The sequence below is a fragment of the Rhinopithecus bieti genome, unplaced genomic scaffold (assembly GCF_001698545.2).
Source record: "Rhinopithecus bieti isolate Rb0 unplaced genomic scaffold, ASM169854v2 scaffold_29990, whole genome shotgun sequence".
Lineage (NCBI taxonomy): Eukaryota > Metazoa > Chordata > Mammalia > Primates > Cercopithecidae > Rhinopithecus > Rhinopithecus bieti.
In genome coordinates this window covers 134,344-159,974 of record NW_016812921.1, presented here as the reverse complement: position 1 = coordinate 159,974, position 25,631 = coordinate 134,344, and the positions used below count along the sequence as shown (strand labels likewise).

General features: G+C 46.9%; 2 protein-coding genes across 5 annotated transcripts in view; both read left to right on the top strand.

Annotated features, from left to right (window-relative positions):
- The window catches only part of DIP2A (DIP2 acetate--CoA ligase A), a 107,199-nt gene extending 98,044 nt beyond the window's left edge, over positions 1–9,155 (top strand). For 3 of the 4 annotated variants that reach the window (XM_017847293.1, XM_017847294.1, XM_017847292.1), the window contains 5 exons: positions 796–853; positions 2,933–3,007; positions 4,823–4,997; positions 5,682–5,805; positions 6,490–9,155. In XM_017847293.1, coding sequence (XP_017702782.1) covers positions 796–853; positions 2,933–3,007; positions 4,823–4,997; positions 5,682–5,805; positions 6,490–6,742 — 685 coding nt within the window. In that variant the 3' untranslated portion in view covers positions 6,743–9,155. Of the gene's footprint in view, positions 1–795; positions 854–2,909; positions 3,008–4,822; positions 4,998–5,681; positions 5,806–6,489 lie in introns of those variants that run through there. The other variant, XR_001880509.1, reaches the window with a different exon arrangement.
- Positions 9,156–13,386: 4,231 nt separating this feature from the next.
- LOC108512160 (peptidyl-prolyl cis-trans isomerase A) lies at positions 13,387–14,153 on the top strand. Its single transcript, XM_017847299.1, has one exon. The coding sequence runs from the start codon at positions 13,452–13,454 to the stop codon at positions 13,947–13,949; it is 498 nt and encodes a 165-aa protein (XP_017702788.1). The 5' UTR covers positions 13,387–13,451; the 3' UTR covers positions 13,950–14,153.
- The last annotated feature ends 11,478 nt before the right edge of the window (positions 14,154–25,631 follow it).

The following is a 25,631-nucleotide window of genomic DNA, read 5'->3' as shown; positions in this document are numbered from 1 at the left end:
GACTATGCACCCCTGGGACCCAGGCATTAGAGGACAGCTGGGCCAAGTCAAGCCTACCCGGGCACCTGGATAGGCACATGAGAGGACAGCTGGCTACACTGGGCCATCTGCACCAAGAGGAAGAGGAGAGCTGTGGGCCTTCTCTTCCCAGGGGAGCTCAGTGTCTGTCTCTGTGCGCCCGTGTCCCCAGGGCTGCAGTTAACATCCCTTTATCTGTCACACAGCCAGGAAGAATAAGAGTGACCCCTGTGACATTTGGTTTTTTAGAGGGATAGGGACAGACAGAAGACAAGTAATCCGTCTACTGGCAAGAACATTTCTTACCTGATGCTGTCATAGAATCTGACTTAGTTTTCATCTTGATAACCGATGGTGGTGCATACAGTGTGTGCTTGCTGGTTTGTGGTCAGGTGTGTATCAGGGCCTCTCCCAGCTTTGAAGCTCAGATCCCAGTCCTGGATTCTCAAGTATGGCCACACTGTAGCTTGATGTAAACACTAGGTTTAGCTTACTGGGTGCCAGGGGCCTGCTGGGTTCAAGGAGGACCTAAAAGAAATGTAGAGTGAGCTGCTGTGAGCACATGGGGTGGGTCGTGAGTGCATGCGGGTGGCAGCACTTGGGACCGCAGCGTGGTTGGGGTGTCCCTGCCATTCATGGCAGGTGTGCTGTGGAAAGGTTGACATCCTGGCTGTTGTCAGCAGACCCTCAGAGTGATTATTTCCAACCTCATGATCTGCCCCTTTAGACACACCTGTGTAGTAAATTACATACTGAAATTGTTCCCTTGATTTTTAGGGTACGTTTGGTAGAACGGGGTTCTCCACACAGCCTGCCATTGATGGAGTCTGGAAAGGTAGTGGAAACCAAGACGTGTGCATTCTGAGTCGTGTCTGAGACGTCTGTCTGAAGCATCACCCCGTGGAGGGTGCTAGGGGCTGTGGCTCAGATGAACATGGGTTGACTTCTGGTTGGGGTGGGCTTGGCTGCTGCAGAAGCCTCCTTCCCTGCTTTGTGACTGAGATATAGAATTACTTAGTTATGTCTTTAAACACACATCTGAGCTCAAAGCCAAGAAAGGGAGAACTTCAGGTACAGGAATAAAGAACTCCCACTGGGTGGGTGGCAGGCCTCAGGCCTCTGGGGCCAGGGCCATGGAGGCAGGGTCTGGCCCACCTACACATCTAGGGTTCAGTGGAGTGGCCCTGACCCTAAATTGGAGATGGCAAAATCTCATGCCCTAGTTTAGGGTGTCAGCAGGGAAGAGGCCCCCAGAGCCTGTGGGGGATCTGGGGGATCCTGAGATGGCCTGAGGACTCCCAGGAAACAACTGAGATGCTGCAAGGGGTCAGCAGACATAGGCACAGAACAGCATCCTCTGAACCAGGAAAGGTTCAAAGGAAGGAGGAAAAGCCACACAGCCCGGGAAGGCAGCATGAAGAGTATGCCAGGCTTGATGTGAGTGGGCAGCTGCTGCACATCCAGCGGGGGCCGCGGGGGCCCTGGTGCCTTCACAACCCCAGAGGCAAGAGAAGGAGATTGGCCACCCTGACTCCGTTCATTGCCATGGCCACAGCCACCTGTAGGGAGTCAGAGACGGGCCCAGAGAGGGACCCAGCCAAGCCATGTGATGTCCAGCACACAGACTCCCGCAAGGCAGCAGGGGTGAGACTGGGGGCAGAAGGCACAGCTGCTGTGAGGGTCTCGAGGTGGGAGCTACTGGGAGGCCGGTGGGACTGGGCTGAGTGTGGGGAGCAGGAGTGAGTGAGTGAACTCACATGCAGGTGCAGGGGCTTGAAAAGCTCCCATCCCGTGTCCCCTGTGACAGTCACTTTAGGAAGTAGACCAGCCGAGAGTGCAGTTGGGTGAGCTTAGTGGACAGCACATCTGTGGGAGCCGGGGTTGCTGCACGTCCTCCCTTCTCTGAGCACAGGTACATGTGAGCCGCCGTTGCCGCAGCTCTGCATCATCCTTGGTGTAAACTCAGCGGGTTTCCCTGGGTCGTGGGGCCTCCACGCCGCTCTTTTCAGGGGCTGTTCCTGCCCTGCCATGTACAGCTGCACTGTAATTGTTTAGCTCACCCCCTTTTATTGGGCATTCTTTCCTATTTTGCTGTTACAATCACTTGGGCCTGATAGGTTTGTGTCCTGGAAAGAGCTCTGGTTTTGGGGCTCAGCTGGGACATGCAGGGAGAAGATGGAGGCCCCAACAGCATCTGGGGAAACAGAACAGTCCCACCCCGCGGGGAGGGTCTGGTGCTAACCACAGCTCACCCCTCCCTGTGGCCCCTCGTCCCCTCCTCTTGCCAGGAGTGCAATTGCCCCCATTTCATACGTGAGGAAACTGAGGACACAGAACAAGCATCCAGGTCTTGTGCAGTCAGGTGGTCCGACCTGAGCCCAGTGAGGGAACACTGGGACCGGGCCTGGGAGGCCAGGTAAGAGATGGTGGCCTCTTGCCATCCTGAATTGGCACAGAGCCAGTGCTCAGTGGTTGGATTGACTCTTAGTCACGGGCAGGAAGAACTTCCTCATGGTCAGGTTCCTGGCTGAGAACTAGGACAGACATGTGCCTCCTGCAGGGCTGGGCACAGCAGGGTAACTGCACCCCTGGATGTGTGCCCGTGAGGTACGCTGGCATCACCTGGCTGATTGTCTTTGTAGCCCTAGTGACCCTCTGCCCCTCCTGACACCCAAAGATGGGGTCCCGTCTTAGGAGCTGGAGTCATTTTGCTGAGATTCACAACTTATTTCTATTGACATCTCTTTTTCAAAATTCGAAGTCAAATTTGGAGCGGCCTCTAAACTTCCTGACCTGACATAAGCACGTCAGTCCTGCAGGCCAACTTCCAAGGGACGTTATTTTAATGTCACTGATTTAAGAGAGTCTCGTGTCATGTTTTCTTTAACAAGGGACATAGCTCTCCTCCTTCCAGATCCTCCCTGGCGTGAAGGTCATCATCGCACACACTGAGACCAAAGGACCCTTGGGAGACTCACACCTGGGAGAGGTGAGCTGAGGGCAGGGGCCCATGGGAGGGGCTTGAGCTCTCCAGCCCCACCAGCTTCATCTTCCTTCTCTTTTTGCTTCAGATTTGGGAATTCTGAACTGTGGAATGACACTTGCCTTTGGGAATCTACCAGAAACCATTTGGCCCTCCCCCATGTACCTCCCAGACCCAGTTCCTATGTAGGATTTTGGGGTACTGTGGGACAAACTGCTTCAGCCCTAGGTTGACCTTACCAACAGAGGGGAACCCCTAGGTGTGAGGGCACTGACAGATGGGAGGAGCTGCACGGGCACCAGTGGCAGCATGGAAAACAGCTACCTTGTGCAGGACCCAGCAGCTGCTACTTACAACGTGGTCCCTGGCACCCAGGCAGGAGCACAGACCCGGGGAACTGGTGATAGAGAACTCTGCTCCAGAAGAGTTCAAGGCCTCCACGTGCCCTGGGAGGTTCGGAGAGCTCAGAGCCCTTGTCCTGAGGGTGCAGGTGGAAGGTGTGGGTCTCCCTGAGAACACAGAGGCTATACAGGAATCCATTGGGTTGAAATGTCTACATGTATTGCACGTACATCTTGCTGTAATTTGGGACAGGCACAACTCATTATTTACGGGCAGCGGTGGCAGCTTGACATGCAGTCATGTCCCCAATGTGCAGATTGATCTGTTGTCATGAGAGCTCAGGACACACGTTCCTAGTCCTATCCTCTTGGTTCCAGAATGTGCTGTCAAATTGATGTCTTCAGACCAGGCGGGCACAGGCATCGTTTGTGGGCTCTGCTGTGAAGCCAGACTGGGGGCTTCCGGCAAGCTGTGCCCAGTGGGAAATCACTCAGCCTCAGCTGGCTTCTTCTGACTGGGACAAGGGTGTGAGCATGTGACCCCTCAGGTGGTCTTAAACTGTGTCCTGATGGGAAGGTGTCCTGGGTCCCAATCCTGAGTGTGGATGGAGTGAGGGACCCTCCCCTCAACCATCCCACTTCCTGGACAGCCAAACCCAGGTCTGTAAGTCAAGGGTGTGCCCCCAGGAGATGGCGAGTCTGGGCCGGGAATGGGGACCCACCCCTCATGGCAGATGCTCACGGGAAACGCCCCTGTTGGCCACCCCCTTCTCCTCTTTCAGACGCTGCCATGCAGGGGCGTGTTAGAGCCAGTTGAACTGACTGTAGGTTCTGGACGGACTCTGTGTCTAGAAGGGCCCCATGACACTTGGTCCTGCAGGCACAGGCCTCTGGTCCCTTGGTCTCTGCATGGATGCACACAAATGCTTACGTGTGTAGATATGCGGGTGCACGCACACGTGAACAGACTGGTGGACACACACATGTGCACATGGATAGTGGACGCACACACACACGCTTGGGGCTGACGTTAACCCTGGGACGTGCTGTCTGTTTTCAGGGCCTCTGTCTTGCCATGAGTCTGAGCAGCCACATGCTCTCCACTCTGTAGGGACCCTCATTCCTTCAGCCTGTCCCTGTTGTGGAATTCCAGCCCTCTCTTAACTGCCAACAATAGTTGGATGTGAGGAAGGTGGAATTGCCCCTCTCTACTTACCACGTAGGATAGAGTCCTATAGATGCCATTCTTGGGTCAAAGGAAGAAACACAGTATTGAAGGAGAGAAAAGTTGTGTTTGCTTTCTGTGCCTGTAATTTAACTTAGTTCATAAAATAAGAGACAATGAATATTACCCGCCCGACTTCGTTCGGTGTTTTCTGGAGCATTATTCTTGGCCAGTCACATTCTTGGATGTCTCGTGACAGAGTCTGAACTCGGTGATTGGTAACACTTCACATTCTTGTCCTCTGGGCCCCACCAGATCTGGGTAAGCAGCCCCCACAATGCCACCGGGTACTACACAGTCTATGGGGAGGAGGCGCTTCATGCCGACCACTTCAGTGCCCGGCTGAGTTTTGGAGACACACAGACCATCTGGGCAAGGACTGGCTACCTTGGCTTCCTTCGACGAACAGAGCTCACCGATGCCAGTGGAGGTGAGGGGTTGTGGTGAAGTCCCACGTGAGTGCTGTGTGGGGAGGACCTGGGCTCCCCAAGAGCTTGGTCACCTGCTGGCACACCTCACTCCTTGCTGTGGTCTGGTATTGTTCAGTGTGGGGGGAAGATATTCTGACAGCGGTTTTCTGTGAAAATACTGTTTTCCCTCCATGACTGCCCCTCTCTATCCTTGGGACCTTGGCCTCTGCTAAGGGGTTGGGGGATGGTGTTGGTGATAAGGCTACCAGGCTCCTCCCTGAGGAGGAGGCCGGCCTCTCTGCCACTGTGTCTTTACCAGTGGCTTTCCCATGCACAACCCATTCAAGGTTGTGGCCAATGTCCAGAGGACTCTGTGCAGCCACCACAAGCTGGCCAGATAAGGCAGAACTTTTGGTAGCTCCTATAGATAGTGTCCTGTTCCCAGAGATAAGTTATTTTTAATAATATGCTCACACTTGCTGTAACTTTCCTGAGGTGGTTCCATGCTGCAGAGATAACAGCCTGCACTGCCAGTACCTCCATCACCCTCTCTGCATGTAGTGTGGGACCTCATGATGTTTGAGCTGAGACCTCCCCGTGCCTGAGAGCCCCTGGTTGGGCTCAGAGGATACGAGCCCATGCCTCGGCCCATGCCTCTGCATGCCTCGGCTTTCTGGGCACGTGTAAACACACACTGTTCACAGGGCGGCATGATGCACTGTATGTCGTTGGGTCTCTGGATGAAACTCTGGAGCTCAGAGGCATGCGGTACCACCCCATCGACATCGAGACCTCTGTCATCCGAGCACACAGGAGCATCGCTGAGTGGTAAGAGCCCAGGTGGAGGGTGGCTCCACATGGTCCATACAGCCCTTCCTCTGGGCATGAGTGCTGTGCATCGGTTGGAGCAGAGCCGAGGACTGCTGGACCGGAGCACAGGCCTCCTGCATTGTCACCCTGGTCTGCAGTGGAGCTGGGTGCCATGTAGATGAACCCTGTCTACCTTGGGCATTGCCAGAGAGGGCTGAGGACTTCTTGTGGGTTCTCCCTCTGGATGTACTCTGCACAGCGTGGTACCAGAGGACACCTTGCTGCCTTTGTTTGGGTTTGGCTTGTTTTTTTCTCCGTTTCCTTATGAGTTGTAAGCCAAGAGATTGTCCCCAAATGCACAGGCAAAAGGTAAGGTTTCCACAGGTCTCATCCTGAAGTGTTTCTGCTTTTAATATGTTTCTCACATGGTTGTGACTCCTGATTCCTTCACCTGTGGGGAACTTGTGTTGGGACAGGTACAGCTTTCAGCATCAGATAATGCTCCTGATTCTCAGTAAAAGCTTTAGCTGGAATAGACATCCTGTAAAATGGATCTGGCCTGGTCTTTAGGTTGTGAATGGCCTTAAATAGCTCTGTGACATCAGTGCGCTTCGCTCTTCTTGGTGCCACCCTTTCCCAAGCATTCATTGGACCCTGTGGCCTTGCCTGTGTCCGTGTGACCCCGTCTCTCTTCCTCTGCAGTGCCGTATTCACCTGGACCAACCTGCTGGTGGTGGTGGTGGAGCTGGATGGGCTCGAGCAGGATGCCCTGGACCTGGTGGCCCTGGTGACCAATGTGGTGCTGGAGGAGCACTACCTGGTCGTGGGCGTCGTGGTCATTGTGGACCCAGGGGTGATCCCTATCAACTCTCGGGGTGAGAAGCAGCGCATGCACCTGCGGGACGGCTTCCTGGCTGACCAGCTGGACCCCATCTATGTGGCCTACAACATGTGAGCGCAGCACCCCGAGCCCGGGTGTCGGAGACGAATGAGCTCCAGCAGTCCAAGGTGATGTGGGAAGACACTGCAGAGCCCACGCACCGGGACTCGCCCCTTCCTGTGCTCTTACAGATCCCTCTCAGCAGTTCCCTGCATCTCCTTTTAAAAGCACTTCCTGAATTATTTAAAGAAATATTTTCAATCTGCCAAGTACATTTACAAAAATACAGATGCTGGTATTTTAACAGATGGAGAGACAAGGAAAGGAAAGGAAAGGCCTGGCGTGGGCATTGTGAGGAATCACAGGCACCGAGGTTGTTCTCTGCTGTACTGCAAGTTTGCACTTTCTGTAGGCTAAAAATGTAGTTCCTGATTTTTAAAATTCAGTTATTTATTCCCACTTCAAATGACAAGTTCATATATAGAAATTACGGAGAGAAACTTGAGACCGTTTACAGAGAGAAACTTGATTCTGGGAAGATAGCAGAGTACAAACCAGCTGCCTCACTTCTGTTTCACAGGGAGGCTTATGGAAAGGAAGCAAGCTGGACCCATCCTCCCTGCTCACAGAGCACTGTGGTCACACGCAGTTCCTCCTCTGCCAGTTTTGTTATTGAAAGAGGTGTGCTGGCTGGGCGCAGTGGCGCTCGCCTGTAATCCCAGCACTTTGGGAGGCCAAGGTGGGTGGATCATGAGGTCAGGAGATCGAGACCATCCTGGCTAACACGGAGAAACCCCGTCTCTACTAAAAATACAAAAAATTAGCCAGATGTGGTGGTGGGCGCCTGTAGTCCCAGCTACTCGGGAGGCTGAGGCAGGAGAATGGTGTAAACCTGAGAGGCGGAGCTTGCGGTGAGCCAAGATCATGCCTCTCGCCACTGCACTCTAGCCTGGGTGACAGAGCGAGACGCCGTTTAAAAAACAAAAACAAAAAACAAAGGTGTGCTGCTTGTCAGCATATATTGTTATTGTTATGGACACTCAGTAAGTGCCATTTTGGACTGCCAAGTTTAGATGCTTTGTTTCAGAAACATAAGCCAGCATTTAGTTTTAAATCACTTTCCTGGTTTGTAACTTGATGCTGTTTAGTTAAATTGCTAGTTTTCCTAACACTACAATATTAATTCTTCTCGTGGAAGTGTACTGATGTATTATTTTTATTCCAAATCAGCAGATTTGGAAGCATTGGTGGTAAAGTCTAAGGTTTTCATATCCATAGTGCTGTTTGGTGAGTACCAGCAGTACAGTTGAGGGGAGCAGGGAACAGCGTTGCCCCGTATTGAAGGTGGAGACGGTTACATTCTTCACTGCCTTTCACATTTTGAGTTGTGTGCCTATAAAATTTGGCCAAACCATTTTTTTATTTTGTTCAAACTTGACTAAGCTGAGTGATCTAAAATTATACAGAACCTAAATCAGAGAATGTAAAGTCCTTTAGTTACTTCTAAGAATTTGAAGTCAAGCACGAATCTAAGATATAGATTATTTTTATATAGCTAATTAAGAGTATGTTATGAAATTGTTGGGTTTTTGGGGTATTGAGGCTGGAAAATTTTGTGAATCATGCATGCTTCACAGAAACAACCAGGTTTTTCCAGAATTAGTCTGGATCAGTGCCTAACAAAGCTGTTATTAATTCTCCACACATGAACCTGGCTAACTGGGCCAGCGCTCATGTTTTACTCCTGTCTGGCTACAGATAGCACTGTGCATAGTAGCCCTGTTTCCCCATGGTGTTGGACTGTGGTAAAGTATGTTGTGACATACTGGAATTCTAATAACCCTATTGTAATTATGTACAGAATCTATGTAACTTATTGTTGACATACAGAGGTTTGGGCAGTAATCTAACAGACATTCCTTACAATAGAATGGCTGGGAAGGGAAAGAAAAAAAAAAGCTACCTAACTCCAATCTTGATGTTGTAGTTTTATAGCAAACAAAAATTGTCAGCTTTTTGTATTGAAAGGTCAGTGGTGGTAAGACAAGGTATCTTGTAAATTAAGATTTTAAGAAGTGCATTAAAATGTTTTAGAGTTACTCTGGGAATTCTGTATATCATACTAAAATTTTTATATCATTATGTTAATAAAAGTTATTGACTTTGTAATTCTGCATATTGAAATGTGTGAAAAGGGTTTTTAAATTACCCCGAATAGGATGTAATAGGATGTATTTTATTTTGCTTTTTTTTTCTGACTATAAAAGCAATTATGCTTATAGCATAAAATCTAGAAAGCACATTAAAGTATAAAGAAAATTAAAATTTCTTATAATTCTACCTCTGAGTAAATAGCAGCATTCGTATGTGACATAAACCCTCTCAGGGATTTATTTTTTTTCTTTTTAAAAATTTTTTACAAAATTAGAATCAAGTGCTTTTTAAAATAATTTGGTTTTGTACTTAATAAATTATAGACTTTTAAGTCTATTATATATATTCTTCTACGTTTCAATGGCTGTATTTTACAAGTGTGCCATGAGTAAATGTAGTATTTGCTCTATTGCTGTACATCAGTGTTGTTTCAACAGGACCACAGTGAGCCTCCTTTCAGATGCACGTTTACACTGCCATGATTACAGTTACTGCCTTGAGCTCAGTTCTTATAGGTAGAGTGAGTGGGTCAGAGTTCACGCCAGGTTGGAAGCTTTGGGTACCTGCTGCCCTCCAGAAGGGAGGAAAAGGCCTCTTTGCAGTTGCCAAGCAATGTTGGCAGTGGACATGCGCTCAAGATTAAAATAACTCTTTTAACAGTTTGATAGGCAAATAAGTGGTGTGTCTGGTCATGTTGAATATGTCCTCATTTGTTCATGGCCATTTTTAGTTCTTATCTGATGTATTTTGTTCAGATTTGGCAGTTTTTATGGTCAAGTTTTTTCTTACTGACATGTAGGAGTCTCTTTTAAGAATTATAACCTCCATATACTTTGTTTTCTTGTGGGTTATTTGTATTTTGGTTCTATTTGTTTTAATGCAGGTGGTTTTTTAAATGTTACATTTATGCAAACTATGTTATTGTGTTTGATTTCAGATTATGAATATAGCTGATTTATTTCAAAGTGGTTCTACTGGAATGATCAGCATAAACCAATGGGGAGTACATGGCAGAGAAATAACTATCCTGCAGTGTTTGCCTGGTTCCTGCCACAGTGCTGGCCTTCAGGCCTTCCAGGCTGTTCTAAAGAAAAGGCAAGGAGACCTGCTGCTGCCACTGTGTCTTGCTGTCAGTAAATATCCTCAGTAAATCACGTGCATGTTATTTGCCATGTGAAAAAAGAACAGGAGGAGGAAGCATTCCCTTCCTATCTGAGATAATGTTACATAAATTTTGGGTCCTAAAGGGTTAGGGAAGGCATACTCTATTTAAATTGGATACAATAGCAGTGTTGTAACACTCTGCATGGCATTCATACTCTTGTTTGATGTTCAATTTCAGTAATGGAGAATTAAAAGGAAACTACATGTAAAATTTCAAAATTAATGGTTTTTACATTTTTGCTTATTAGTAAAAAATTTGAGTTGAAGAGGAACGACTTTAAAGTATCTAAGCAGGTGCCTGGACTATCCTCCCTCTTCCCTCTTGCTGGTCTGAAAGCCTCAATCACCCTAATCCTCACCCAGGTCTTCCTGAATTCTGCTCTGCTTTTCAGGATTTAATGAGAGAACCTTTTCACATGAGCCCATGAGATATTTCAGAAGGATCATTGTGGAGTTTGCTAAGGGCAGTACAGAGTAAGAAATTGAGAGTTTATTAGTGTTTAGTGCCTACTAAGTGTGGGGTACATTATTCCCCAGATTCTCAAAGGAACTGAAAAGGCCAGATATGAATATTCATTTCACATGCCACTTAAAAAAAGTCAAAAGGAGCACGAGGGATCAAATGAAGCTTTGAGGGGAAAAGGGAGCACAGAGGTATTGCCACTGACTATCACTGCTAGGTGGGTGTGCCCAGATGCTGCAGGAGGCTCCAGATGGAAATCAGTGGAGTGAAGGCCATCTACAGGCTTTCAAGCTCTGGTGGAATGGTACATAAGTCAAAGACAAGCAGTTTTTAGCATTTATGTTATTCAGTGAAGGGGAAGGATTCTGGGAAGATAGCAGAGTACAAACCACCAGGAATATGTCTTCCCTACCTGGACAGTAATTGCACTGGCAGAATCTGACGTGACTATTTTGGAGCTCTGGAGTCTGCTGATGGCTTGTAACTTCCAGGGCAAGGCTTAGATGGTAAATTAGGGTTAATTTTAGCTCCTGGCACAGTGGCAGCTACCCTACCCCCTGCCCATGGCAGGCAACTGTGCACGTGTTCCAGGAGCAGCTTGCACATGGAGCCAGATCCTTGATTGCTACTTCTGATTTTAGAGGGGCAGATGAGTCCAGAGACCATTGTTGCACCTCCCCTGATTTTTGCAAACCCCTCTTCATCCAGCTTAAATTACTTCCATTGCTGTGATTTAAAGGCCCAGGACCCTTCTCCCCCAACCCTTCATTTTTCTCATTTTCTCCTGTTGGGAGCCAGACACTAAAGACTAGGACGTTCAAAAGCACCTGCACATATGGGGGGGAAGTAGAAAATGTACATGTCCAGGGAAAGGTACAGGCTCAGAAAAGAACCGAGAAGACCTTAAAATGAGACCTCAAGCTGATCCTTGACATAGAGACAGCTAAGGATCAATAAAAATAAATAAATAACAAAACCCCCCAGCAAACCCTGGGGAAGAAGAATCTGATTTCCAGATTAACAGCATTATTTAATTTTAATGCCAGTTTTTCAACAAAAGATCACAAGACATGCAAAGAAAATATGCTTCATTCCAAGGAAAATGAATAGAAACTGTCCCTGAAAAGACCTGATCATACTTGACAAAGACTTTCAAATAACTGTCTTAAAGATGCGCAGAGAACTAAGGAAGATGTGGAGACAGTTAAAAACCAATGCGTGAGGAAAATGGAAATATCAATAAAGAGATAACCTAAAAAATTCTGGAGCTGAAAAGTAATAACTAAAATGAAAAATTCCCTAGAAGAATCCAAGGGCAGGAAGAGAATCAGTGAGCTTGAAGATAGGACGGTAGAAATTGATGAGTCTGAAGAAAAGAAAAAAAAAAGATTGAAGAAAAATGAACAGAGTCTGAGGGAACTGTGGGACACCATTAAGCAGACCAATATATGCATGTTGGCAGTTCCAGAAGCAGGGTTGAGGGAGAGAGAGAATACTTGAAGAAGTAATGGCTGAAGACTTCCTAAATTTGATGAAAGACATGAATATAAGCATCCAAGTAGCTCAACAAATTCCAAGTAAGATGAACTCAAAGAGACCACCCAGATATCAACATTTCAGAAGCCAAAGCCAGAGAATTTTGAAAGCAACAAGAGAGAAGCAACTTGTTACATACAAAGAATCCTCAGTAACAAGTCCCCAAGCCCAGGCCACAGACCATTACCAGTCTGTGGCCTGTTAGGTACTGGACTATACAGCAGGAAGTCAGTGGTGGGTGAGTGAGCATTACCACCTGAGCTCTGCCTCCTGTCAGATCAGTAGTGACATTAGATTTTCATAGGCATGCAAGCCTTCTTGTGAACTAACTGCACATGCCAGGGATCAAGGTTGCATGCTCCTTATAAGAATCTAATGCCTGATGATCTGAGGTGGGACAGTTCTATTCCAAAACCATCATCCTGTGCCCCCCGGTCTGTGGAATAACTGTCTTCCACAAAACCAGTCCCTGGTGCCAGAAAGGTTGGGGACTGCTGCTCAATAAGATTATCAGCAGATTTCTCATCAGAAACTAGGGGCCAGAAGGTAGTGGGCCAATATATTAAAAATGCTAAGAGAAAAAAAAAAGTCAACCAAGGATCCTATACCTGGCAAAGCAGTTCATCAAACGTGAAGGAGGCCGGGCGTGGTGGCTCATGCCTGTAATCCCAGCACTTGGGGAGGCCGAGGCAGGCGGATCATGAGGTCAGGAGATCGAGACCATCCTGGCTAACATGGTCAAATCCCGTCTCTACTAAAAATACAAAAACTTAGCTGGGGATGGTGGCAGTCGCCTGTAGTCCCAGCTACTCGGGAGGCTGAGGCAGGAGAATGGCGTGAACCCAGGAGGTGGAGCTTGCAGTGAGCCGAGATAGTGTCACTGCACTCCAGCCTGGGTGACAAAGCGAGACTCCATCTCACAAAAAAAAAAAAAAAAAAGAAAGAAAGACATTAAAGCATTCTAAGATAAACAAGCTGAGGGAGTTTGTTACCCCTAGACCTGCCTTAGAAGAAATGCTAAAGGGAGTCCTGCTGGGTGAAATGAAAGGACACTAGACAGTAACCCAAATTCATCTGAAGAAATGAAGATGTCAGTGAAGGTAACAGCATGGGCAATTATAAAATCTGGTAGTATTGAAATGATGGTTTATAATTGCAGTATCTTTTTTCTACATGATGTAAGAGACTAATGTAGTTTTAATAAATTAGTCTAAAATCCAGAATTATTGTGACTTTGATTTGTTACTCCATATTTTGTTTTTTACATAATTTAAGAGGCTGAATCAAAGAATTACTAGTTTATGTTTTGGGCTACACAGTTTATAAAGATTAATTTGGTGACATCAATAGGTTTGGACAGAGCTTTTAAAGGAGCTGAATTTTTTGTTATTAACGTTAAGCTGGTAAAATTCAAGTTAGACCCGCTTTGCAGACGCTGCCGCCGAGGAAATTCTTGTAGTACTAGCCATGGTCAACCCTACCGTGTTCTTCGACATTGCCGTCGACGGCGAGCCCTTGGGCCGCGTCTCCTTCGAGCTGTTTGCAGACAAGGTTCCAAAGACAGCAGAAAATTTTCGTGCTCTGAGCACTGGAGAGAAAGGATTTGGTTATAAGGGTTCCTGCTTTCACAGAATTATTCCAGGGTTTATGTGTCAGGGTGGTGACTTCACACGCCATAATGGCACTGGTGGCAAGTCCATCTATGGGGAGAAATTTGAAGATGAGAACTTCATCCTAAAGCATACAGGTCCTGGCATCTTGTCCATGGCAAATGCTGGACCCAACACAAATGGTTCCCAGTTTTTCATCTGCACTGCCAAGACTGAGTGGTTGGATGGCAAGCATGTGGTCTTTGGCAAAGTGAAAGAAGGCATGAATATTGTGGAGGCCATGGAGCGCTTTGGGTCCAGGAATGGCAAGACCAGCAAGAAGATCACCATTGCTGACTGTGGACAACTCGAATAAGTTTGACTTGTGTTTTATCTTAACCACCAGACCATTCCTTCTGTAGCTCAGGAGAGCACCCCTCCACCCCATTTGCTCGCAGTATCCTAGAATCTTTGTGCTCTCGCTGCAGTTCCCTTTGGGTTCCATGTTTTCCTTGTTCTCTCCCATGCCTAGCTGGATTGCAGAGTTAAGTTTATGATTATGAAATAAAAACTAAATAACAACAAAAAAAAAAAATTCAAGTTAGAGTATAGTATTAGAACTTTGGGATGTTTAATGTAATCCCCCTGGTAGCCACAAAGAAAACAGGTATAGCAGTGGTCCCCAGCCTTTTTGGCACCAGGGACCAGTTTCATGGAAGACAAATTTTCCACAGACTGGGAAGGGGGGAATGGTTTTGAGATGAAACTGTTCAACCTCAGATCATCAGGCATTAGATTGTTATAAGGAGGACAAAACCTAGATCCCGCTCATGTGTAGTTCACTATAGGGTTTGTGCTCCTATAAGAATCTAATGCAGGCTGGGTGCAGTGGCTCACACCTGTAATTCCCAACACTTTGGAAGGCTGAGGCGGGCGGATCACGAGGTCAGGAGATCAAGACCATTCTGGTTAACATGGTTAAACCCTGTCTCTACTAAAAATACAAAAATTAGTTGGGCATGGTCGCGGGTGCCTGTAGTCCCAGCCACTCGGGAGGCTGAGGCAGGAGAATGGTGTGAACTCGGGAGGCGGAGCTTGCAGTGAGCTGAGATCACGCCACTGCACTCCAGCCTGGGTGGCAGAGCGAGACTCAGTCTGAAAAAAAAAAAAAGAATCTAATGTGGCCACTGATCTGACGGGAGATAGAGCTCAGGTATGCTTGCTTGCCTGCCACTCACCTCCTGCTATGAGGCCTGATTCCTAACAGACCACAGACCAATACCAGTCCATGGCCTGGGGGTTGGGAACCCCTGAGCTGTAGAATACAGTCATGTGCACATAACATCTTAGTAAACGATGAACCACTTACACAATGTTGGTCCCATAAAATTATAATGGAGCTGAAAAACTCCTGTTGCCTAGTGATGTTGTAGCCAATGTAACATCATAACAGCATGCATTACTCTTGTATTTATGATAATGCTAGTATAAACAAACATGTTACAGTGCTAGTGGTATAAAAGTTTAACACCGTTATGTACAGTACATAATACTTGATAATGTATATCTTACTAGTTTATGTACTTACTATACATTTTATTGCTACTTGACTGTACTTGTTAAGAAAGTTAACTGTAAAACAGCCTCAGGTCCTTCAGGACATATTCTAGAAGAAGGCATTGTCATAGAAGATGACAGTTCCATGTGTGTTATTGCCCCTGAAGATCTTCCAGCAGGACAAGATGTGGAGGTGAAAGACAATAGCATTGATTATCCTGACCCCATCTAGGCCTAGTCTAATGAGTGTGTTTATGTCTTAGTTTTATTTTTATTATTATACTTTTAAGTTCTGGGGTACATGTGCAGAACATGCAAGTTTGTTACATAGGTATACACATGCCATCCTGGTTTGCTGCACCCATCAACTCATCATCTACATTAGGTATTTCTCCTATTCCTGATGCTATTCCTCCCCTAGCCCCCATCCCCTAACAGGCCCCTGTGTGTGATGTTCCCCTCCCTGTGTTCATGTGTTCTTATTGTTCAACTCCCACTTATGAGTTGAGAACATGCGGCTGTTTGGTTTCTCCTTCTTGTGTTAGTTGCGCTTGAGAATGATGGTTTCCAGCTCATTCATGTCCCCTTGCAAAGGCACTACATATCCTTTTTATGCTGCGTAGTTTTCCATGGTGTATATTTTGCCACATTTCTTTATCCGAGTCTGTCACTGATGAGCATTTGGGTTGGTCCAAGCTTTGTTATTGTGAACAGGTGCTGCAAATATAACATAGTGCATGTGTGCTTTATAGTAGAATAATGTTGTAATCCTTTGGGATAGTGGTACCCAATAATGGGATTGCTGCGGTCAAAAGGTATTCCTGGGAGAGGAAATTGCCACACTGCTCTTGTCCACAGCGGTTGAACTAATTTACACTCCTAACAGTGTAAAAAGCTTCCTGTTTCTCCAGCTCCTCTCCATCATCTGTGTTTCCCTGACTTCTTAATGATTGCCATTTCTAACTGGCATGAGCGTTGTATCTCATTGTGTTTTGATTTGCATTTCTCAATGACCAGTTGATGATTTTTCATCAAACACTTTGCAACAAAACATTTGTTCATATATTTGTTGGGCCACATAAATGTCTTGCTTTTGAGAAGTACTGTTGATATCCTTCGCCCACTTTGTTGAGTGGGTGTTTTTTCTTGCTAAGGATTTGTTTAAGTTCTTTGTAGATTCCGGATATTAGCCGGTTTGTTCGAGCCACGGTATGGATAGATGGCTAAAAAATTTCTCCCATCTGTAAGGTGCTGCTCAGCTCTTGATGGATAGTGGCGTTTTTTGCTGTGCGGAGAGCTCTTGTAGTGTTAATTAGATGCCCATGTGCTCAATTTGGCGTTTTGTGTTGCCATTGCTTTTGCTGGTTTTAGTCAATGAGGGGAGTCTTGGGCCCATGCTTATGGTCGCTGAGTCATGGTAGGTGTGCCTAGGTTTTCTTCTAGGGTTGTTTAGTAGTTTAGGTTATGGTAGGTTTAAGTCCTTAATCCACTGAGCTTAATTTTTGTATAAGGTGTAAGGAAGGTCCGATTTCGAGTTTCTGCATAGGTCTAGCCAGTTTTCCCAATACCAGTTTATTAATAGAGAATCCTTTCCCCATTGCTTGTTTATCAGGTTGCAAAGACAGATGCTGTGTAGAGGTGGGTGGGCTTATTCTGAGCCTCTGTTTCTGTTCCATGGGTCGGCGCGTAGGAAGCGGGCGGCTGGTCTGGGGGGGCTGACGGGCGTTCTGCGCAGCGGTGGCCTGGGTGGACGCTGCGGAGCGCGTGAGCCGGCATGGTGACGGCGCGTGGCGGGGGGGAGGTTGAAGTCAGGGGTGAGCATGATGGCCTCCAGCTTTGTCCCTTTTACTTAGAGTCTGCTATGCCAGCTCTTTTCGGTCAATATGACAATTAAAGTGGTTTTTCTAATTCTGCTCGAAGAAAGTCTATGGCGTAGCTTGATGGGATAGCATTTGGAATTATAAATTGCTATTGGGCCAGTATGGCCATTTTCCCCACGATATGGTTCTTCCTATCCATGTCCATGGAATATTTTTCCATTTGTTTGGTCCTCTCTATTCCGCCGTTGAGTAGTGGTTTGTATTCTCATTGGAAGAGGTCCTCCTTCACATCCCTTGTAAGTTGTATTCCTAGGTATTTCATTCTCTTAGTAGCAATTGTGAATGGGAGTTCACTCATGATTTGGCTCTTTGTTTGTCTATTATTAGTGCATAGGAATGTTTGTGATTTTTGCACATTGGTTTTGTATCTTGAGACTTTGCTGAAGTTGCTTATCAGCATAAGGAGATTTTGGGCTGAGATGATGGGATTTTCTAAATAAACAATCATGTCATCTGCAAACAGAGACAATTTGACTTCCTCTCTTCCTATTTGAATACACTTTTGTTTCTTTTCCTTGCCCGTTGGCCCTGACCAAAACTTCCAATAGTATGTTGAGTAGGAGTGGTGAGAAAGAGCATCCTTGTCTTGTGCCACTTTTCAAAGGGAGTCCTTCCTAGTTTTTGCCCATTCAGTATGATATTGGCTGTGGGATTGTCATAAATAGCTCTTATTATTTTGAGATATGGTCCATCAATACCTAGTTTATTGAGAGTTTTAGCTTTTAATAAAGTTTAAAATGTAAAAAATAAAATTTTAGAGAAAAAAGTTTATAAAGATGTCTAAAATGTTTTGCACAGTTGTACAATGTGTTTTAAGCTAAATGTTTTACAAAATAGTCAAAACTTAAAACATTTGAAAGTTTATTAAGTTACAGTAAGCTAAGGTTAATTTATTATTGAAGAAAAATATGTTTAGTGTAGTCTAAGTGTACAATATTTATAAAGTCTACAGTAGTGTACGGTAATGTCTTAGGCTTTCACATTCACTCACCACTCACACCCAAAATAACTTCAAGTTCTACCAGCTCAATTAATGGTAAGTACTTACTATGATTTGAGTGATACCCAATGTGGCAGTATTGAGAGGTGGGGCCCTTAAGAGGTGATTGGATTAATCTGTTCAAGGATTGATAGATTAATGGATTATCATAGGAATGGGGCTGATAGCTTTGTAAGAAAAGGAAGAAGGACCTGAGCAAGCATGCTCAGCGCCCCCACCGTATGATTCCCTGCACTACCTTGGGAGTCTGCAGAGAGTCCCTACCAGCAAGAAGACCCTGACCAGATGTGGCCCTCAACCTTGGACTTCTCAGCTGCCATAATTCTAATAAATAAATTCATTTTTTCTTATAATTTAGCCAGTTTCAGGTATTCTGTTTTAAGCAACATACAATGGACTGAGTGCCCTACACAAATGTACCGATTTTTGTCTTTTATACTGTATTTTTTACTGTACCTTTTCTATATTTGGACATGTGTTTAGATACACAAAGAACATTGCATTACAATTGCGTACAGTATTCTGTACAGTTACATGCTGGACAGGTTTGTACCCCGCCAGCATCTGTTGTTTTTTGACTTTTTAATAGTTGCCATTCTGACTAGTGTGAGATAGTGGTATCTCATTTGTGGTTCTGACTTGCATTTCTCTAATGATCTTTTTTATTAAAAAAGGATTAGATATTGAGTTTTTTTCCATATATTTGTCGGCCACATGAATGTCTTCTTTTGAAAGGTGTCTGTTCATGTCCTTTGCCCACTTTTTAATGAGGTTGTTTTTTTCTTGTAAATTTGTTTTAAGTTCCTTGTAGATTCTAGATATTAGATCTTTGTCAGATGAATAGATTGCAAAAATTTTCTCCCATTCTGTAGGTGGTCTGTTCACTCTGATGATAGTTTCTTTTGCTGTGCAGAGGCTCTTCAGTTTAATTAGATCCTATTTGTCAATTTTCTTTTGCTTTTGTTGCAATTGCTTTTGATGTTTTCATCATGAAATCTTCATCCATGCCTATGTCCTGAATGGTATTGCCTAGATTTTCTTCTAGGGTTTTTATAGTTTGGAATTCTACATTTGTCTTTAATCCATCTTGAGTTAATTTTTGTATAAGGTGTAAGGAAGGGGTCCAGTTTTAACTTTCTGCATATGGATAGCCAGTTCTCCCTGCAACATTTATTAAATAGGGAATCCTTTCCCCATTGCTTGTTTTTGTCATGTTTGTCAAAGATCAGATGGTTGTAGATGGGTGATCTTACTTCTGGGTTCTCTATCCTGTTCCACTGGTCTATGTGTCTGTTTTTGTACCACTACCATGCTGTTTTAGTTACTGTAGCCTTGTTGTATAGCTTGAAGTCCAGTAGCATTATGCCTCCAACTTTGTTCTTTTTGCTTAGGATTGTCTTGGCTATATGGGCTTTTTCTGGTACCATATCAATTTCAAAATAGCTTTTTTTTCTAAATATGTGAAGCGTGTGAATGGTAGTCTAAAAATAGCTTTTTTTTCTAATTATGTGAAGCATGTGAATGGTAGTCTAATGGTAATAGCACTGAATCTATAACTTACTTTGGGCAGTATGGCCATTTTCACGATATTGATTCTTCCTATCCATGAGCATGGAATGTTTTTCCGTTTGTTTGTGTCTTCTCTGATTTCCTTGAGTAGTGGTTTGTAGTTCTCCTCAAAGAAGTCCTTCACTTCCCTTGTTAACTGTATTCCTAGGTATTTTATTCCCTTTGAAGCAATTGTGAATGGAAGTTGACTTACAATTTGGCACTCTGCCTTGTCTGTTGGTGTATAGAAATGCTTGTAACTTTTGCACATTGATTTTGTATCCTGAGACTTTGCTGAAGTTGCTTATCAGTTTAAGAAGCTTTTGGAGGCTGGGCTGGTGGCTCACACCTGTAATCCCAGCACTTTAGGAGGCCAAGGCAGGCAGATCATGAGGTCAAGAGATCAAGACCATCCTGGCCAACATGGTGAAACCGTCTCTACTAAAAATACAAAAATTAGCCAGGCGTGGTGGTGCTTGCCTGTAGTCCCAGCTACTCAGGAGGCTAAGGCAGGAGAATTGCTTGAACCTGGGAGGCAGTGGTTGCAGTGAGCCGCTGGCAACAGAGCGAGACTCTGTCTCAAACAAACAAACCTTTTGGGCTGCGACAATGGGGTTTTCTGGATATAAGATCATGTCATCTGTGAACAGAGACAGTTTTACTTCCTCTCTGAATATCCATTATTTCTTTCTCTTGCCTGATTCCCTTGCCAGAACTTCCAATATTATGTTGAATAGGAGTGGTGAGAGGGGGCATCCTTGTCTTGTGCCAGTTTTCAAGGGGAATGCTTCCAGCTTTTGCTCATTCAGTATGATATTGGCTGTGGATCTGTCATAAATAGCTCTTATTATTTTGAGGTATAGTCCTTCAATATCCAGTTTATTGAAAGTATTAGCATAAAGGGATGTTGAATTTTATTGAAGGCCTTTTCTGTGTCTATTGATATAATCATGTGGTTTTTGTCTTTAGTTCCATTTATGTGATGAATTATGTTTATTGATTTGCATATGTAGAACCAGCCTTGCATCCCAGGGATGAAGCTACCTTGATCATGGTGGGATAAGCTTTTTGATGTGTTGCTGGATTTGGTTTGGCAGTATTTTATTGAGAATTTTGTATGAATGTTCATCAGTGCATATTGATCTGAAGTTTTTTTTTTTTTTTTTTTTTATCTCTGCAGGTTTTGGTATCGGCATGAGGCCTCGTCTCAATAAAATGAGTTAGGAGAGCTCCCTCCTTTTCTATTTTCGAATACTTTCAGAGGAATTGTGGTACCAGCCCTCTTCTTTGGTACCTCTGATAGAATTCAGCTGTAAATTCTTCTTGCGTCCTGGGCCTTTTGTTGGTTGGTAGCCAGTGAATTCAGTCGTGGGAGGGTCTGTGTATCGAATTTGATCAATGTCTGCCTACATTTTCTAGCTTTTTATGTGCCATAGAGAGGTTTGTTTTGCTTCAGGTATTCTCTGATGGGCTCGCTTGTATGTCCGTTGGGGCTCAATGCGTGATTTTTTTTTTTTTTTGGGTTTTGAGACGGAGTCTTTGCTCTGTCCCCGGCTGAGGCAGTGGGCTGGATCTCAGCTCACTGCAAGCTCCGCCTTCCCGGTGTCGCCCATTCCTCCCTTGGCCTTCAGCCTCCCGAGTAGCGGACTTACAGACGCCCGCCACCGTCGCCCGGCTGCTTTTTGTATTGTTTTGTTTAGTAGAGACGGGGTTTCACCGTGTTAGCCAGGATGTCTCGATCTCCTGACCGCGTGATCCGCCCGGTCTCGGCGCCTCCCACCCAAAGTGCTGGGATTACAGGCTTCAGCCACCGCGCCCTGCCGGTGGTGATATTCTTTTATCATTTTCATTGTGTCCATTTGATTATTCTCACATTTCTTTATTAGTCTAGCTAGCAGTCTATCTATTTTATTATTTTTTTCCTGGATTCGTTGAGTTTTTTGAAGGGTTTTTCACGTCTCTATTTCCTTCAGTTCTGCTCTCATCTGAAGGGGTGGCCTGCCCCTCCACACGTGTGGGTACATCTCGTGAGGTGGGACGAGAGACTGAGAAAAGAAATAAGACACAGAGACAAAGTATACGGAAACAACAGTGGGCCCAGGAGACCGGTACTCAGCATACCAAGGACCTGCAAAATCAAAATGGAACTCAAGATTAAGAAACTCACTGAAGACCACACAACTACATGGAAATTGAACAACCTGATCCTATGTGACTCCTGGGTAAACAATAAAATTAAGGCAAAAATCAAGAACTTACTTGAAACTAATGAGAACAAAGAGACAATATACCAGAATATCTGGGATGCAGCTAAAGCAGCATTAAGAGACAGTAACAGTCTGATCTTTCTTTCTTTTCCCTACACTAATCTTGGTTATTTCTTGTCTTCTGCTAGCTTTGGGGTTTGTTTGCTCTTGGTTCTCTAGTTCTTTTAGTTGTGATGTTAGGATGTCAATTTGAGATCTCCCTAGCTTTTTGAAGTGGGCATTTAGTGCTATAAATTTCTTCTTAATGCAGTGAGCTGTAGGGGGCCATGGGACCCAATATGCCCTCTGTAGTATCCCCCACCTCCTCACTGAAGAGGAAAAGTTCAGGACTGGCCTCCTGAACTCCTGAGATGCACCTCAGGGATCTGTATTTTAAATTAGGGGTGCTGGGGTAAGGAGACATCAGAAAAACTCTTTCTAGCCCAGCCAAGTCTGGCCTCCTTCCTGCAAGGTTTAGATCCTGGGGGCTTTAGGCTATTTTCCCAAGGAGAGTGCAAGCCTCATCCTTAGCTCTCTGCTCAACATCCAGCCCTGTGTAAAAGCTCTAGGCTTGCCTCATGCTAACTTGCTTGAATAATGTGTATTTTCTGCACTCCTTCAGAGAGAGAGGCCGGTCGTTTTCTCCCTAAATGCAATGAAAGGAGGTTGTGCCATTGTCTTGCCTGCCAGGTTGCTGGTGGACATGGCTGTGAGGGTCATAATTAAGGGGGGTCTCAGGACAGAGAGGCCAGGTATCCCTTGTGCTCACCCACCTGGTCCCCAAGGCAGCCCAGTTCTTGGTAAAGAAATACTGCCAGGGAATATCTGGGCTCTTGTGGGACAGGGCTAGTGGAACCTACTTGGGAGTCTCAATTGTGGGCAGAAAGTAATATCTGTGTGTAGAAGTTCCCACTGGATGAAGGGCCAGTGCAACCTTCCTCTGATGCCCAAACACTTCCATCTATCTGCAATTACAAAAATCTGACTTGTGTCTGCACAAGATAAGGGTGGAATCCCTAAATTTAAGAACCCCAAAACAAAAGCAAACAAACCCAGGTGTCTCCCACAACTTCCTAACAAGAGTCTCCAAACCCTCTCCAGGGTCTTGGCTGGGGGCATGTAGGCTCAAGGGTCCCCATCTTGCCTTGGAAACCAGGATGGGGCCTCACAGGGCAGAGCTGCAGGGAACAGTAATGGGCCCATGGGGCTCACAGGGTGTCATGCTGTGGAGACAAACTGTCCATAATGGAGATACCCAAGTAGGGCCCCAGCCAGCCTGGGGGAAATTTATTTCCTTGTTGTTTGCAAGAGGAGCAGGATCTGGCTGAACAGGCCTGGGGCCCTGCAGAGGTGAGGAGCTGGAACAGTGGGCAAGAGAGAGCCAGAGCTTGACAGAGTGCCAGGGGAGCCCAGGATCACCCACTCTCCACTTCCCTCCTCACTGCTCCCTTTTCCCCAGGCAGAGGCATGGGGTCAGGAAAGCACAGAGCCCAGGGCTTGACAGCCCAATAGCCTTCCTGCTCTCTCTGTCCCCACTGGTGGGTACAGGTGGGGTATGGCCAGATACTGCCTGGGGGCCCAAGGCCTTACCCCCCACAATCCAATTATTAGATGATGATTCCTCCTCTTGGTAGCAGGAAGTCTGGCAATTGTGTTGCTTGTACTTCTGGCAGGGACAACAGCCTGCAGAGGATGGTCCATGGGGTCCAGAGATCGTGGGTTCTCGCAGCCCAACTTCTCAACTGCACCTTCTCACTGCAAGTCAACAAATGGGGTCCTCAGCTTGGCCCCAGGGTCTCCACCCTGAGAGACCAACACTGCTGGCAGGGACAGATTTGCACAGTGGCTGTGGCCCAGAATCTTGCAGATCAAACGGACAAACTGATGGAGCACAGAAAATTCTGTGGCTGAACTGGGCCATGGAAATGGCAGCCTGGGCAACAGGTTCATGAAAACAGACTCTTCACACCTTGGTCCCGCCCTTCAGGTCTGAGCAAGCTCCATGTGCTCCTGGTCAAAGCTAGGGGCGGGTTTCCTCCACCTCCCTGCCCGAGCCCATCCCCTGTCCACCTGGGGATGCTGGAGGTAGCCTTTGGGGTAGGCCGGGCCTGTGCTGGCCACCAGGCTGTGGGGACTACCACCACCCACTCATGGAACTGGAACGTGCCTCTGGGTGAGGGTGGGTCACACTCAGCTAGGTATTGCCAGGAGAGGACAGTTGGCATTTACAACTTGGAGCTAACGGCATTTGATTGGAGGAGACCCCCCAGACCCCCTGTGCTCAGAAGCTGCCCTGGGAGTCCCTGAGAGATGGGGCTGGAGCCAAGCTCCTTGGAGGGCCAGTGTTCTCCCTATCTGGTTTAGAAGCAGAGTAGGCTTCTGGGGACTTAGTCACCTTGGGATTCTTGGATCAATGTGCGCGGCAGAGCATCCTCTGGGGAGGAATGCAGGTGGCAGGCGGGGATCTCCGTCAAGGGCAGCCCAGAGCTGCCCCCCGGCAGCAGCACCCCTCCTAACCCCCAGCTCAGCGTCACACCCTGGGTCTCCCAAGCTTGGCCTCCTGCTCCCCAGCCAGGAGCACGCACCAGGACCAGCCTTGCAGGGCCCGGTGCAAAATGAAAACATCACCCCTTGGCCAAAAGTAACCAAGAATTTCCAGACGGCGAGAGCTGAGCGAGAAGTGAGCACCGGGCTCTGGGGACTCCCCAGGTGGCAGGAAGAAGTGGCCTCTCTGGGACCCCCCTGGCCGCTCCCAGGCCCCTCTCACCACCCCATCTCTCCGGCATCACAGCTGTGGTTCCTGCCTCTGCCCCACCCAGCCTCGGGCCCTGTGAGCCTCTGGGCCTCCCACACTGCCTGGGACAGGAAGGACTTCCTGTTTTACCCACGACTGTTCAGAGGGCACAGAGGGACGCTGAGGAGGGTGAGGTTTCTGAGACGAAGGCCACCGAGCACGGGGAGCGCAGTGAACACCGGTAATGGGGGCTGGTGGCCCACGTGCATCATGGACAGGCACGTGAGTACCCTGGACCATTGGCAGCTCCCCTTCCTGGTGATTGGCTCAGGGAAGAGCACGTGACCCAACCCACCGGAAGTCCCCGGTGGAGTGGCCGGAAGCCCCTGGGGAAGCCTCCCTGTCGCGGGGGCAGTGGGGATCCACGTTATCCACGTTCGTTGCTTGCGTTCCCTTTCGATGGCGCTGGGGCGCTGTTGCTGCACTTTTTTTTTTTTTTTTTTCTGAGACGGAGTCTCGCTCTGTCGCCCAGGCTGGAGTGCAGTGCGCGATCTCGGCTCACTGCAACCTCGGCCTCCGGGTTCAAGCGATTCTCCTGCCTCAGCCTCCCGTGTAGCTGGGACTACAGGCTCCCGCCACCACACCCAGCTAATTTTTGTATTTTTAGTAGAGACGGGGTTTCACCGTGTTGGTCAGGCTGGTCTCCAACTCCCGACCTTGTGATCCGCCTGCCTCGGCCTCCCAAGCTGCGCTCTTTTTATTGAACTCAGGCCCTCTTGGTGGCTCAGAGCCCCCGGTAGTGCCCTCGGAAGCCGCATGTGCTGGAGGCACATTGGAGGCAAGGATCCTGCAGCTGCGACTTGAATCGCATGGGGCACGGAGGCCGAGCTGGAGCCCCCAGAGCTGGCTCAGGTTCCGAGTTCTGACTGAGTTGCTTTTTCCAGGAGGGCTGCCAGCATTGAGTGTTCACCGGGTGGTCAGGCGCATCCCGGGAAGCAGGCTGAGGCCACCACGCCCTTGCAGGGGTCACACCAGCCAACCAGGTGTTACCTGCATGGATGAGGAACGCATTTAAAGAACAGCAGTGTTTTCC